Here is a 14786-nt window from a genome sequence, read left to right on the forward strand (position 1 = left end):
ATAGTAAATAATAATAATAATAATAATAATAATAATAATAATAATAATAAGGCCACTCTATGGCACACTTCTTTGGGCATCTCACAAATAAAATGGTAACGTACAACTTAAAATTTAGGAGCATAAAATACTGCAAAGGGAAGAATAAAAGCAGGCAACTAGAAATATACGGCACATAAACAATGGTTCAGAACACTAAAAACACAGATTTTTTAAAAGGCCTGGAAGAAGAAGAAAAGTCTTCACCTGCTCACGAAAATATTGATTGAAAGAAGGTGCCTTTGGGAAGGGGGGTATTCCACAGCTGAGGGTAGAAGAGTAAGCAATTGATTCATGCTTGGCTCAGCACAGCACCACTAACCCAAGTGCACATGGAGTCTGGGTTTTGCCCATTTGTTTTTAGCCTCCAATCAACAACAGCGCTCAAAGGCTAAAAGGAGCATTATGCTCAACATAGTGACAGGCGTAACAGGTAGTGGGAGAAATAATGGGGAGGTGTAAAGCTGTACTCGGTGCCTTGATTTGAGGAAGTACATTTCCTTTAAAAAGAGGGATGAGATGAAAGAGTGTTATAATCAAAATCAAAACATACTATGCATGAGAGTTATTAGATAGCACATTTAAAAAATGATACGTAAACTCCTTGGGGGGAAAATAAAATTCCTGCTCCCTTTCTCTAGTGTATACAGTCAGCTGAAGATTGATGGATGTAGAGTGGCTTTCTCTCTTATTTTACAATTTACTCCACACTGATTTTAGATATCTGGGGGAAACCTTTTATTTCCATTTGTTTAAAGGACAGTTGACCACATATAATGGTCATTAGTGTGCATGAGCTGCATTATCCAGTAAACTTGCGACAACAAATTCAAGATCTATAATTAAATTCATTAGTAGAACCTAGAGTCAACTTCTAATTGACCCAACCCCATGATTTACAAAGCTATAGTAATTGCATTGAATGAGACACTGTTAAGAAAAAATCAAAAATCAAGGCAGGCTGGAAGTTTGGGAGGATGAAATAATCAATCAAAATGAGACGTCGCAGCCAAGTTTGCATTTCGAATGGAATTATTGGACAGTGTTGCTGCCTACATGAAAAATGTACACATAGAGCTCCCATGTGAGTTGGCATGCAAATTTACATCAGAACTGGGAGGAACTCCACATGTAGATTGGTGATGCCTGCCTGCGTGGAACTCCTCCCTGTGATAAAAGTCCAAAGGAAAACCATTTGGCCTCAGTTCATAACAATGAGCTGCATTCATACTACTACTTCCTCTGGTGATCTTCTCTGCCGGTGATTGCTGCTGTTTTTGACAACGTATTTTCTATTTCAAACACAATTCAACATATAATATCTCACAAAGTGTAATTCCATAGACCAACACATCATGCAAAGAGAGCATATCAAGAGAAATTAAAGTCCCATGGATGGTCAGGAGATAAAGTTGATTCGGTTCCTAAATTGGCATATTGGCAATAACCACAATATGGTATGCTTATGATGTTCCACGTGTCGCTGCTTTGAGGATTCTAACGTTCCTTGTATGTAGATATCAGATTAGATGGAAAACTTGAAGATATGGCACATGTAGATATCGGATCAGATTGGATACTTGAAGGTATGGCATGACAAGGATTCCAGGATAATACCTTGTTTCGCCCAACTGGGCTTCGTCAGCCGTGCATACTCTAAATTAAACAAACATGATGTAACATAATCCATATACAAACTAAGTAACATACAAATTAAACAACAAGTTTACATACCGTATTCTTGTATGACGGAAACATGGAACAAAATAAATTCAGTTAATCCAATCACTGGCCAGGGAAGAAGAAGGACACCAGGAATCAGTACCTCAAAACTAACCTAAGCAGCTAATTATCAGACGGCAGCAACCACCTGTGTAGCAATGCATCCTGGTTCTAAAGCATACTGCGGACATGGCAACAGGTGCTGGCTACAGGGCTTTCCTGCTCCATTCTTCATCCTTTTATGTGTATGGTAAAATGTTTTAAAGGGATATCAATGCATGGAAATTTATTTCTAATTGCTTGCTAGATCAGGGCTTGTCTGTGTGTATGTGAGCATGTACATGTGTATATGTTTGAAGAACAGACCTTAAAGGATTTCCTAGTTGTCCCTGGGAACATTTTAAAACATTTTATTTAGAGGAAATTTGTGTTGGTTATTGGTTTACTGCTGTTTAATCCTTCAGAGTTAAATAAAAAGGGGCAATTTGCATAATTCTTTTTTTTAAAAGGGTCAAATTAGCATTAATCATATTGTTTGCCTTGCTGCCTGATGGAGCTGATACAGCGGGGGGGGGGGCAGGAATAAGGTGTAGTATTGAACAAAACACCACCAAAACCTTGGAGATAAATGAACGGCAGAATAAATAATTTATGCTAATGAAATTACTGCAATTAGTAGTTCCACAATGACCCTTTTAGAAGCCACAGCTGTTAATGTCAGGAAGTGCTGTCACTGCTGACCTTATCATAAGAGAAAGTGACAAATTGAAAATGCAGGGAAGACCAATCATCAAAGAGGTCTGCTCAGAACGATTAGGGTTTTCTGAAAAACAGTGTGAATTACAACCAGCTGCTCTCTGGCCCAGCATGCCTCCCATGCTGTGCCATTTTGTTAAGCTTGACAACAATAGTTATTTTGCCCCACTGGGACAAGTTGTCTCAAGCCACTTCCAGCTCTACCGGAACCACCAGCTACTACCCAGGCTGGTTTTAAAATGAAACTGTTGTTACCAAAGGCTTTTCGGAACTGCTGCCTAAAGGTCTCTCATAAGGATCATGGCTGGGAAGAAGCCAGTCGTTCTGTAGGAAAGTCCCCGTGGCAGAGAGAGAGAGAGAGAGAAGAGAGAAAATGATGGGCTGAGTAATTTAGCCTCTTAAGCTCTAAGGCGGATTCTGGTCTCATCAAAAAGTTATTTGAACATAGACAAAACATTTCTTTGGGGAAGCGGGAGTTTGGTCACTTTGCACCCAACTTGTATACTGATTCCATGTATTTAAATTGCACTCTCATTACTGTAGTTTAGAGGCAGCTCTTTTTAAACGAAGCTGTGTTTAAAAATAAGTTTTGTTTCGGAGATAAATTACAAGTTGTCTAAATGAACCTGTTTGTAATATTAATTATGCTGGCTCGAAACGTTTAGCTGTATCAACAACCGCTCATGAGTAATTTTCCTAAAGCTCTCCTAAGTATTATTGACAATTCTTTGGTAAATTATGTGTGACTTTTCTAAGAGTTGCAGTAGCTCATTTAATTCATATTAATTGATTTTTAAGTTTCCCCTGATTAATTGAACTGGGTACATCTTGTATTGAATGCAATAAATAATCATTAAAATGAGGGAGATGTGATTCCACAAATTAGAAAGTTAAGTATGGTAGAAGTCACTGAGGACGAAATGGAAATTGCTTACATTGATAGTGCAGCATTTTAAGTAGTGTGTGTAGGTGTGGGTGGGTGTGTATCTCACATGTCGAGACATACTGTACATAAATACACAATATAGGTATAATGAAAAATAATGTTTTATAAATGTCTAGGTACTTTTAAATGTTAAAATTCATATGTTTGTGCATACTTGTCTTAGAATCAGTAGTTTCTGCTACAGTTGGCTATATATTTTGTTAGCTGAATTTTTAACACTTGAAATTTAAATGCCCTTTCATGCCCTTTTATGTTTTCAGCCACAGTTTCATGACTCTATTTGCCGTTTCATGGCCTATGCCCACACCAGTGTAAATGAGATGAGTGCAAAGTTTCGGCTGAATGAGAGGAGATACAACTATACAACTCCCAAAAGCTTTCTGGAACAAATCATGCTTTATAAGAACCTCCTGGAGAAGAAAATCCAGAAAATGTACCAGCACAAGGAACACCTTGTGAATGGCATTCAGAAGCTGAAAACAACAGCTTCTCAGGTAGTAATAGTAGTAGTAATAAACAGTAGCAGTAATTAATCACAATTCATAGCAGCTGCTAGCTTATATAATTGCAAATTGCTTTATATAGTAAATTGCTCCAGGGTGCCTCATGGACAGTAAATGAAATTAAGAGGAACAACAATAATAATATGTAAGTCCAAGAGCTTGGTGTAGATCTATATAATTATTCATATACAGTGGTGCCTTGGTTCTCAAACTTGACCCGTTCCAGAAGTCCGTTTGACTCCTGAAATGGTTAGAAAAACAAGGCGCAGCTTCCGACTGGCTGCAGGAGCTTTCTGCACTCAATCACAAGCCGCAGAAGCCGTGTCAGACATTTGGCTTTCAAAAAACGTTTGCAAACTGGAACACTTACTTCTGGGTTTGTGGCGTTCAGGAGCCAATTTGTTCGGGAGCCAAGTTCTTTGAGTACCAAAGTACCACTGTACAGCTAAAGGAGCCCCAGGCAGCATGACTGACCACCCTTCACTTCAGAGATCCAGGTTTGTCCCAGAGGCAGCTAATACATCCATGGTTTATCATGAAAGTAGGTCTCATTCCAAGTATCACTCCAGTTGGATATCTGAGCAAGGGCCCATTTAATATTCTACTCCATCATCTTCTCTGCTTCCAGAAGAGGCCAGGCTGATGCTTCTGGGAAACCCATAAACCAGGTCTTGAGGGCGAGAGCTTTCTCCTATAGTTTGTTCCCTAGGAAACTGAAATCCAGTGATACACCGCCCCTGAACATGGGGTTTTTATTTAGTTATCATAACTCATGCTCTTTATTAGACCTGTTCTCCATGGAAAATGGTAAATTACTCAGTTTTGTACAGGTAACTTTCCCTTTTTAGTAGAGTGTAATACTAGCAATCAATACTTCAATTAATACGCAGTCTCAGTCCAGTGATTATGAGTGTATGAAACATACCAATAATATAATAGTAAACCTGGTTTAGATGTTCATTCTGTCTTTTAAAACTGGGAGCTCTGTGTGCTTTCATTTAACTGCTTGAAGATAGGCAAGTATGCATTTCTTTAACGGATAAAGGGAAGGGAAGAAAAAGGTGTGCCCAACAGTGTTCACTTATTAAGCAATTAAGGCAGATCAAATCATTACTTGGGGTCTTGTTGCAGTTAATAGTCACAAAAACGCTCTCATTGATATCCAGCTGTTGAGAACCCACCTTTTCAGAAAGCTGTCTCTACTAAACACAGTTTCCAGAAACACCTGTTCCAAACTAATACCTTTGCTGTTCCTTAGGTGGAGGACTTAAAACACAGACTTGCCTCTCAAGAGGCAGAGCTGCAACTGAGAAATCAAGATGCTGAAGCTTTGATTACCAAGATAGGGCTTCAGACTGAGAAAGTGGGCAAGGAAAAGGCCATCGCTGATGCAGAGGAGCAAAAGGTCAGTGCAATTCCACAATTTAGTGTTGTTGAGCTATATTTAGTACATAATAAACCTTTGTAGGTGAACAATTTTGAACACCTACCTCTCCAGGGAGCATAAAATCTAAAGAATTATTATACTTGCACATGTTTCAACATTTCACACCATGATTACCACTTGACCTTTCTTTACATTATGCATTTTTCCAACCTTTTAGCTCTTTTAATGATATGAAAGAACAATAAGCACTGAACTCCTTCAAGCATATAATGGATGGGGATCTTGGGAATCGGGCCTGTATGTAATACAGTAAAGGTCAGAGAGTCATCTCTGAGCACTTCAGGTTTTTAAAGGCTTTTGCTTTTTTTTTTAGTTCAATTGAACAGCTCAATTGTTCTTGAAGTCCATTTCACTGACCTGCAGTTTCACTTCCAAATTTTGCATTCTGTGATGTACTTTCTAGGGTTCAGCATTAGCTGTCCAGATTCCGTGTCTTTCTGCATACTGAACTCATGTTTCACGTTAACATTACTTATATTTGGCTTCATTAACCAACATACTGTACTTTTTTAGTTCTGTTACATAAGACTAGATACATGCAGAAAGTATGATTAAAAAAAGAAAGTGTCAAATCTTGCTATTTCCCAACCTAATGACTTGTAGACCAGAACAACTTAGGAAATATGAGCCAAAAGGCATTTCCACTCATTCCCCGTATTTCCTTTGAACTCTCCTGCTACAGGCCCTGTACCACATCCCACACCATGTTGATGTATCCCTCAGCCAGCAGGAATAGTTTGGCAGTGGCTGGGAGCTGCCGTGAAGCCTTACTGCACGAGTAGGCTCTCATGATACTAGCACGTGGAGTCATCCAATAAAGCTGAGTGTTGAAAGATTCAAGTTAGAGTCTAACCCAGTGATGGCCAAACTTGGCCCTCCAGCTGTTTTGGGACTACAGTTCCCATCATCCCTGACTGCTGGTCCTGTTCGCTAGGGATGATGGGAGTTGTAGTCCCCAAGCAGTTGGAGGGCCAAATTTGGCCATCACTGGGTTTAGACTACAGTGGTACCTCGGGTTACATACGCTTCAGGTTACACACTCCGCTAACCTAGAAATAGTGCTTCAGGTTAAGAACTTTGCTTCAGGATAAGAACAGAAATCGGGCTCCGGCAGCACAGTGGCAGCAGGAGGCCCCATTAGCTAAAGTGGTGCTTCAGGTTAAGAGCAGTTTCAGGTTAAGTACGGACCTCCGGAACGAATTAAGTACTTAACCCGAGGTACCACTGTAAAGGAAATGCTTCTTCACATGGTACATAGTTAAATTCCCACAAGATGTAGAGATGAACACCATCAGTGACCACAGTATGCCTCTGAACACCATTTTAGGTCTTTGGACTGACCCTGTTCTTACGATGTTCAGAGCCCCACTCATACATACTCTCCCAAGCACACCTGCAGCTCCTGCACCCACAAACCCAGCATTTAAAGCCCTCCACACCCCAGTTGTAGCATCTGCAAAATGTAAAAGGCAGAGTTTCCACCCATTCCAGGGATGAGGTGTGGGGAAAATGCTTCCTATTCCTCTCAAAAGAGCAGGCAGGGAGCTTTGTCTTTTATCACAGTGCTGTGGAATTTAGCACTAAGATCAAATATCCTCTCTGGCTACTCTTTAGAGAGCATATCTGCTATCTAGGGATCACTGTACAGACCAAGCAGGTGGTCCACAATTTGTGACTTGGCAGGTCAGATTTGACCCACCAGTTGTAGATTAGCTACTCCTGATTTAAAGGTCAACACCGGCGCCTTGAATTGACCTCGGAATACAAACTTGCAGTCAGTGCAGGTTGTGTAAAACTGACAGGATAGAACCAAAGTGCCTGGCACTCACCAACAACCTGAGCGCAGTTTTTTGTACAGTGGTACCTCGGGTTAAGTACTTAATTCATTCTGGAGGTCCGTACTTAACCTGAAACTGTTCTTAACCTGAAGCACCACTTTAGCTAATGGGGCCTCCTCCTGCCGCCGCACCATCTGAGCACGATTTCTGTTCTCATCCTGAAGCAAAGTTCTTAACCTGAAGCACTATTTCTGGGATAGCAGAGTCTGTAACCTGAAGCGTATGTAACCTGAGGTACCACTGTACTAGGGATCCCTCCCTTGCTGAGCCTCCGATTGCTGTTATTCGGTATTGTTCTGATGGTGCTAGGATTGGGGGATGCTGTTGACGTGTTTCAAAACACACTTTTTGAAGCAATAAGCTTCAGCACATAGTGTGATTTTCAGGAGATAACATCCTGTCAACACTTTAAAGAATAAGACTTACTTTTTGTGACCCTCAAAATAATCTCATCATATATTTCCTTAACTGCTTGCCAAAAACACTTTCAAAATGAATGATCAACATTATCACTGATTATAATAAATTTAAAACCTTGTCGGTAGTGACACCCGCCCTGTAGAACACCCTCCCATCAGATGTCAAGGAAATAAACAGCTATCTGACTTTTAGAAGACACCTGAAGGCAGTTCTGTTTGGGGAAATTTTTAATGTCTTATGTTTTTACAAATTTTTATATGCTGTAAGCCGCCCAGAGTGGCTTGGGAAACCAGCCAGATGGACAGGGTATAAATGATAACATTATTTATTTATTTAAATTAAAACTGCCTCAAAAGGCTTAAATTGGTCTACAAAGATTAAACAATATAATTTATTCAAATTAAGAGGGCATTAGACAACAGATATATCCTTATATCTTTCAACTACAGAGATCCAGAAACATTTTAATGCTACATATTGCAATAATTAACACTGGTCATCCCTTTTTTTTTAACCTGTTGAAATAATAGTGGTTCATCATGTACGGAACACGATAAATACATTAGTTTTAATAATGGCTTTAGCAATACTGCAATGTCAGGTACTCACTGCCTTCCCTACATTCTATTCCTAACCGTGTTTGCTCAGAATTAAGTCTCAATTGATTTAATTGAAGCCTACTTTGAAGTAATTAATTCCATGATTGCTGCCTTAATCAAAACTTAAGAGTGTGTGTTCAAATAGGTTGTTGCCATCCAAGCAGAAGTATCTCGGAAACAGAAAGAGTGTGAGGATGACCTGGTGAAAGCAGAACCTGCCCTGGTGGCTGCTACTGCAGCTTTAAATACGCTTAATAAGGTAAATAGCAAACTGTGGTATGGTTGTCTGCCATGTGATGTGTTGACTGCAAATTCCCACCCCCCGCCACCCCAAATACATCCTGCTCGCTTTTCCAAGAATGTAATTTGGGATGATTACTAGCGTAGTTTTCATGCTCTCGTGGAGTCTTTTTTCTCTTTGTCGGTCTTTCCAGATTATTCCATTTTTCATGTAATGAATGCCAAGCTATATTAAATTATTTCATGGCATCCAAACAGCATTCCTTCAGTTTGGATATGTTGCATTTTACCAGCGCTCCAAGCACATTAATTTGCCCTGGGTAATCTTTTCAACACTTCTGTGTTTTGGAATGTACCTTTTGTGACAATGACGTGTATCAATTTGATAGTTTTAATGAAAGTTGAAAGCCTTCATGAACCCATTCTAGCGATCAGTTTTTGCATCATATTCCATTTGAAATTGCATCTACTTGCGTGAAACAAACAAGCTTCTAGCTCCACTGTGTGATAAAATGTGATACGCTTATCCTAGTTAAACACAGAGCAGTATAATTAATAACACAAAAATATCCAAACCAATTAATATTTCCCCCATTAGAACTTAGACAGTATCTCTTATGCAACCATGGAAACAGTGACATCCCAGTTGTGACTATATATTGGGTGCAGAGTGTTGTACTGCGTGATCTTTTGCTCTGATACAATAACACCCGTTATATTCTTACAGTTTTCATTTGTTCTCTACTTATAGACATCTTCTTAGCATTTCTAAAATGCATAAACTTGAGCCGTTGAGCAAATGCATAACAAGAACACAGCTCTCTCCTTTATCAGTCACGGCAAGGATGACCTTGGCTGTCCCAGTGGAATAGGGATGACACTCTAGGTCTTATCTTACGTCCTGACGCACAGACCTAGTCCGGGAACAGCACCAGAGTATGTTCTTGGAGTTGGTGACCTCTTGCTCCAATATAAGAGTAGGAACAGGAATATCCTTTTATGGTCAGAAGTACAGGAAGGAATACCCTTTTATGGTTAAGGATACCAGAGCAGGAACATATGTGATGTCAACCTGCGTGTATAGGCTGATGTGGTTGGATTCCTGGGGGAGGGGGTGCCTGGAGGATATATATACTGCATGAAATTTCTCATTTCTTTGGACTTGCTGTGGACTGACCACGCAAGTGCCTTTCTGCTGTTCCGGAGAGCAGAAATAAAGAACTCTTTCTCTGAACCAACCCTCGGTGTCATTTGACTTCCTTCCTCCTGTTCAGGAGCAACACAGACCCAATCGGTGAACTCCAATAAGGCTACAGTTACATTGACTGTCAACCGATCCAAGGGCGCCCCTGGCTGACCCTGAAATGCCTCAGGTTGAGTCTTGCCACCCACACACCTATGTGCACGCAGCGTTCCACAAGCATACTTGGGCAGAGTGATCCTAACCCTTGCCAATCTCTTCAAGTTGTCACAATGCTTTTTGTTCTCCCAGCACGCGTTTGGCTTTCTTTCAACACCATCTTTGTTGCTGTTCTTCAGGTGAACCTTTCTGAACTGAAAGCCTTCCCTAACCCACCAATTGCAGTGACCAACGTTACAGCTGCTGTAATGGTCCTAATGGCGAATAAAGGGAAAGTACCAAAAGACCGAACCTGGAATGCAGCTAGACTCTTCATGGGAAAGGTTCTTGCAACATTATCACCATATGTAAACTGCATTGCAACCTGATGATATGACTTTGAATTTAAATAATAATGTTCATGTATATATTGAGACACAGGAGTAAACTTCCTCAGGGTTGTGGATTTGAGCCCCATGTTGGGCAAAATATTCCTGCATGATGAGTTCACTAGATGATCCTTGTGGTCCCTTCCATCTACAATTCTATGCTTCTAGGATTCTACTTATCATTTGCAAGTGCATATGCATAAAATGACTTACTTTTTAGATCAATACTTATTTGCTATTTTAAAAACGGGGGTCACTACGCTTGTTTGGGTTTTAACCTTTTGTATTTTGAAATCAACTTGCAGGCTTGAAGTGTTATTCAACAATAATAAGTTAAGTGCATTAACTGCCTTCCAGGTTGATGAATTCTTGCAAGCTTTAATTAACTACGACAAGGAGCACATCCCAGGGAATTGTCTAAAAGTGGTCAAAGAACATTACTTGAAAGACACGGAATTCAACCCAAACCTGGTTCGCACTAAGTCATTTGCAGCAGCTGGCCTCTGTGCTTGGGTTATCAACATAGTGAAATTCTATGAGGTAATGAATGTGTTTGTTGCAATTGGAGAAATAAATTGGGGAAATAGCTTAGGTATCTGGTGGCCGCTCATTGGAGAAGCAATATTTTCAGCAGAGAATAGCAAGATGAAGGTTGCACAGGGTACAAACTTTGTGTAACTTATTTTTATTAGAACATATCAAATGGATGTCCCTCATAAGTTATGATCTAGCTGCTAAGATATGTGAGCAAGTTCAATTCAAGCTTTCTCTTCACCATGAACTTACCAGGTGGTCTTACGCAAGTCCCCATCTCTCAGCCTCAAAAGCACTGGAAAATGCCTTATCGGGGTGTTACCATCATTAGTGAAATAATGTATGTGAAACACTTTGAACACTCTAAATGCACAATGGAAATGCTGAATAGTATTTTGCACTCTATTAGAATGTGAAGAACAGCATGGCAAAGCCAAGTTTTCAGACTATGGCACAACATAAGGAATCCAACCTTGTGATATGTGTGTGGGTACAGTGAAAGCAATGGGACTTAAATCAGGCATGATTAGTATGTCCTTAACTTGGTTTTAGTGAGGCTAAAGAATGGCTGATACAGTCTGGATACAACCCAGTATTTTTTTTAAAAAAAACACCATGCCACCATCCTTTCATGTACACCATCAAGTAAACCTCACAAGGATAGGGTGTTGGGTTCATAAAGCACCTTGCAATGTAACGAGAGAAAACCAATGGTGAGTGGATGGGATGGGTAGGGTAGAAGGAGATCAACAGTAGGTGGAGCTAGAGCTAATGATGTAAAGAATTGCAGCCAATGACAGGCAAAACCAACTCATTCTGCCCCCTCCTCCCTGATTAGTTTTACAAAGGCAAAACAGAGATTGAGGAGGAGGAAATGAACAGGCAGTGCCATTCTCCTGGGCAGGGTGTAAATAAGAAGTCAGGCAAGGGCAGGGGGCAGGTTGAAGTTGGTGGGCCAATGCTCTGTTTGTCCTAATAAACCAGCCTCCCCTGGAGACATCAGACTTTTCAGCAAAGGAAGGAAAAGACTTCCATTCATATTGGAGGCTAAGATTGTGATGCACCAAATAACAAATGCAGAGCAATCTGATAGCAAATGGTTACTGAAATACAAGTGTTAGATTATCTATCACATTCCAGGACGTTACTTTTAATTAAATGTTTATCTAATGCATCCAATTTATCTATTCTGTGATGTTTCTTCCTATGACTTGCAAGTGCGTCTTGAAAACTTGAAAAGAAGGGAGGGTGTGATCAATTCCGGCTGAAATATTGCCTAATAAACTGTGGAAACAACTGAAGGTGGATCACCTTGCGATAAAAACATGACCGTTTCATCACTTCTTGTTAAAACTTTTTTGTGTTATCATAGTTTTAAGAATTTCTAATATTGGAATTCCCAGGTATACTGTGATGTGGAGCCAAAACGCCAAGCATTGGCCCAAGCAAATGCTGAACTTGCAGCAGCTACTGAAAAGCTGGAAGCCATCAGGAAAAAACTTGGGGTAGGCCTTACTCCAATCCTAATCTTGCACTACTTCGTAGCAAATCTAACAAGCTAGCATTCTTTGTGGCAATGCACAGAGGCTGTCTGTAAAGATAAGGTGTTTTATTGCCAGGTTATGAAGCTATTGTTTTGGTGTCTAATATATGATATAGTTATATTGGGCGTTATTGCATTTCCCCCCATAAACCAATTGAATATATCTTCTTTTTTTGTTTGGGGTGGGCACTGAATCTTTTAACATGGAATTAGAGAATTTCCCCCCAAACCCATTCAGCCACATTATTAACATAATATACATTTATTTAAATAAATATAATTGTTATTGATCACTTTTTGCAAATGTGCAAGATACAAAACTAGTCATCTTCTAGATTAATTCAAAGCAAATTCTAGCCATGGGGGATATGACCTCCTATTACTTGCAAGATAAATTGTGTGCTATTTTGATTACCCACCCTTTCAAAATATAATTAAAGATCTCAGCTACTTTCAAATTCAACTATGTAGCCCATTCCTCACTCCTTAATTTGAGTTCTCTGCCAGTGCTTATAATGAGATTAGATGCTGTGCCTTGTACATTTGTATGGTGGTAACTTTTCTATCAAGTAGCATCCTTTATCAATACTTGATCCATTTTCTCATTGGCCTTCAGTTCTCAATGCATCCCTCAGCATTATGTCTGTTTGCCATTTATTGGCCTACTATTCTTTCTATCGTTCAGCAAACCTAACGCCTTTGAAAAATAGAGTCACAGGTAGTCGTCCCCATCTTATGGATTTCCAATGGAATCCTGTCCCATAAACCAGTGCTTTTCTATTGGGAAAGCATGGTTCTAATTTTTCATACAGAAGTATTCTTTTTACCTAGTAATTTTCTGTAATGATTAATAAATGTTGCAGCTATTACTTGGTAATCAATAACACATCATCAATTTGGATGGCACTGTGCTAACAACCCTTCATTTTTAATGCCTGCTAAAATATATTTCAAAATGACAAATTAAATCCTTGTCAGCTGTATGCAACAGCAAAATTAATGTTGTTGAAACGGATGTTATTATTTTTAAATCTTTCCATGAAAATATTTTACATGATTCAAAAGGTTTATTTCATTCTACACAACTCTTTCTATGTCTCTAATATGTAAACTTTGCTTCTATCTATGTGGTGCAGAAACATTTAAGCTGTGGCCTGTGTACCCTCGCAATGACTGAGGAGAGCCCCTGCATTTAGTACCACATTGCACACTAGTATCCAAAGACTGTCTATTCACATTTAGAGGCAATAAATGTTGTTAAAACATATTTTAGAGTGCAATTCACCTATGGATGTAAGAGGTCTCTGAGCAGACCTCCGAATGCTCTTACACCCACGTTTTATGCAGAAGTAAGCCTCACTGTGTTCATTGGGGCATAATCCCCTTTTAATGAGCTGGACCATAAAGAAGGCCGATCGCCGAAGAATTGATGCTTTTGAATTATGGTGCTGGAGGAGACTCTTGAGAGTCCCATGGACTGCAAGAAGATCAAACGCATCCATTCTTAAGGAAATCAGACCTGAGTGCTCACTGGAAGGACAGATCGTGAAGTTGAGGCTCCAATACTTTGGCCACCTCATGAGAAGAGAAGACTCCCTGGAAAAGACCCTGATGTTGGGAAAGATGGAGGGCACAAGGAGAAGGGGACGACAGAGGATGAGATGGATGGATAGTGTTCTCGAAGCTACAAACATGAGCCTGACCAAACTGTGGGAGGCGGTGGAAGACAGGAGTGCCTGGCGTGCTCTGGTCCAAGGGGTCACGAAGAGTCGGACACGACTAAACGACTAAACAACAACAACAACAATGGTGTTCAGGATTGTAGCCTCAATTTTCCCAAACATATTTCTCAAACTCAAAAACCAATGAAATGACACCAAACAAAATTAAGTTGTAACCAAAGCTTTCAGTGGCTTTGAAATTCACCCTTCAGTCTGGTCTGTAATAATCTAGAAAGGTTTGTCTGGATTTCCCAAACTGGCTTCATTTTGAAGCTGACTGTAAAACTGCTATATACCAGGCCGCCCTCTCACAAATCTTAGGTTTTGGTTTTTAGTTTTGTTTTACTATATATATATATATAGTAATATATATATTACTATATATATAGTATATATTAGCTTTCGTAGATTTTCACGGGTACAGGAATGCAGGTTTTGGTGTCCTCGGGTGTCTTCCCGTGTAAAAGTTGGGGTGTCTAGGCGACGTTTCGACGAGGTCTCACTCGTCATCTTCAGGCTGGTGCTTTCGGCTTCTTGTTACTGGAACAGAGCAGGATCTCAGTGTTTGAGTTCCTATAAATACTGTTGAGGAGGTGTGGCCTCTAATGTTCTTGGGCAGAGAGGAAGTTCCCAGGCTAGTGTGCCTTTTCTTCTTTTGTTTCTTAATTACTTGAGGGATATCTTGAGTGATTTCTTGAGTTGTATCCTGAGTACCACTTAGGTGGGTCATTAGGTGTGGATTAGTTGCTA

General features: G+C 39.9%; 1 protein-coding gene across 2 annotated transcripts in view; it reads left to right on the forward strand.

Annotated features, from left to right (window-relative positions):
* The window catches only part of DNAH11 (dynein axonemal heavy chain 11), a 157638-nt gene that overhangs the window by 95477 nt on the left and 47375 nt on the right, over window positions 1-14786 (forward strand). For both annotated transcript variants that reach the window (XM_077937002.1, XM_077937001.1), the window contains 6 exons: window positions 3724-3957; window positions 5225-5371; window positions 8416-8529; window positions 10050-10193; window positions 10596-10778; window positions 12176-12277. In XM_077937002.1, coding sequence (XP_077793128.1) covers window positions 3724-3957; window positions 5225-5371; window positions 8416-8529; window positions 10050-10193; window positions 10596-10778; window positions 12176-12277 — 924 coding nt within the window. The remainder of the gene's footprint in view (window positions 1-3723; window positions 3958-5224; window positions 5372-8415; window positions 8530-10049; window positions 10194-10595; window positions 10779-12175; window positions 12278-14786) is intronic.

Source organism: Podarcis muralis, chromosome 12 (genome assembly GCF_964188315.1).
Source record: "Podarcis muralis chromosome 12, rPodMur119.hap1.1, whole genome shotgun sequence".
In the NCBI taxonomy this organism is placed as follows: Eukaryota; Metazoa; Chordata; class Lepidosauria; order Squamata; family Lacertidae; genus Podarcis; species Podarcis muralis.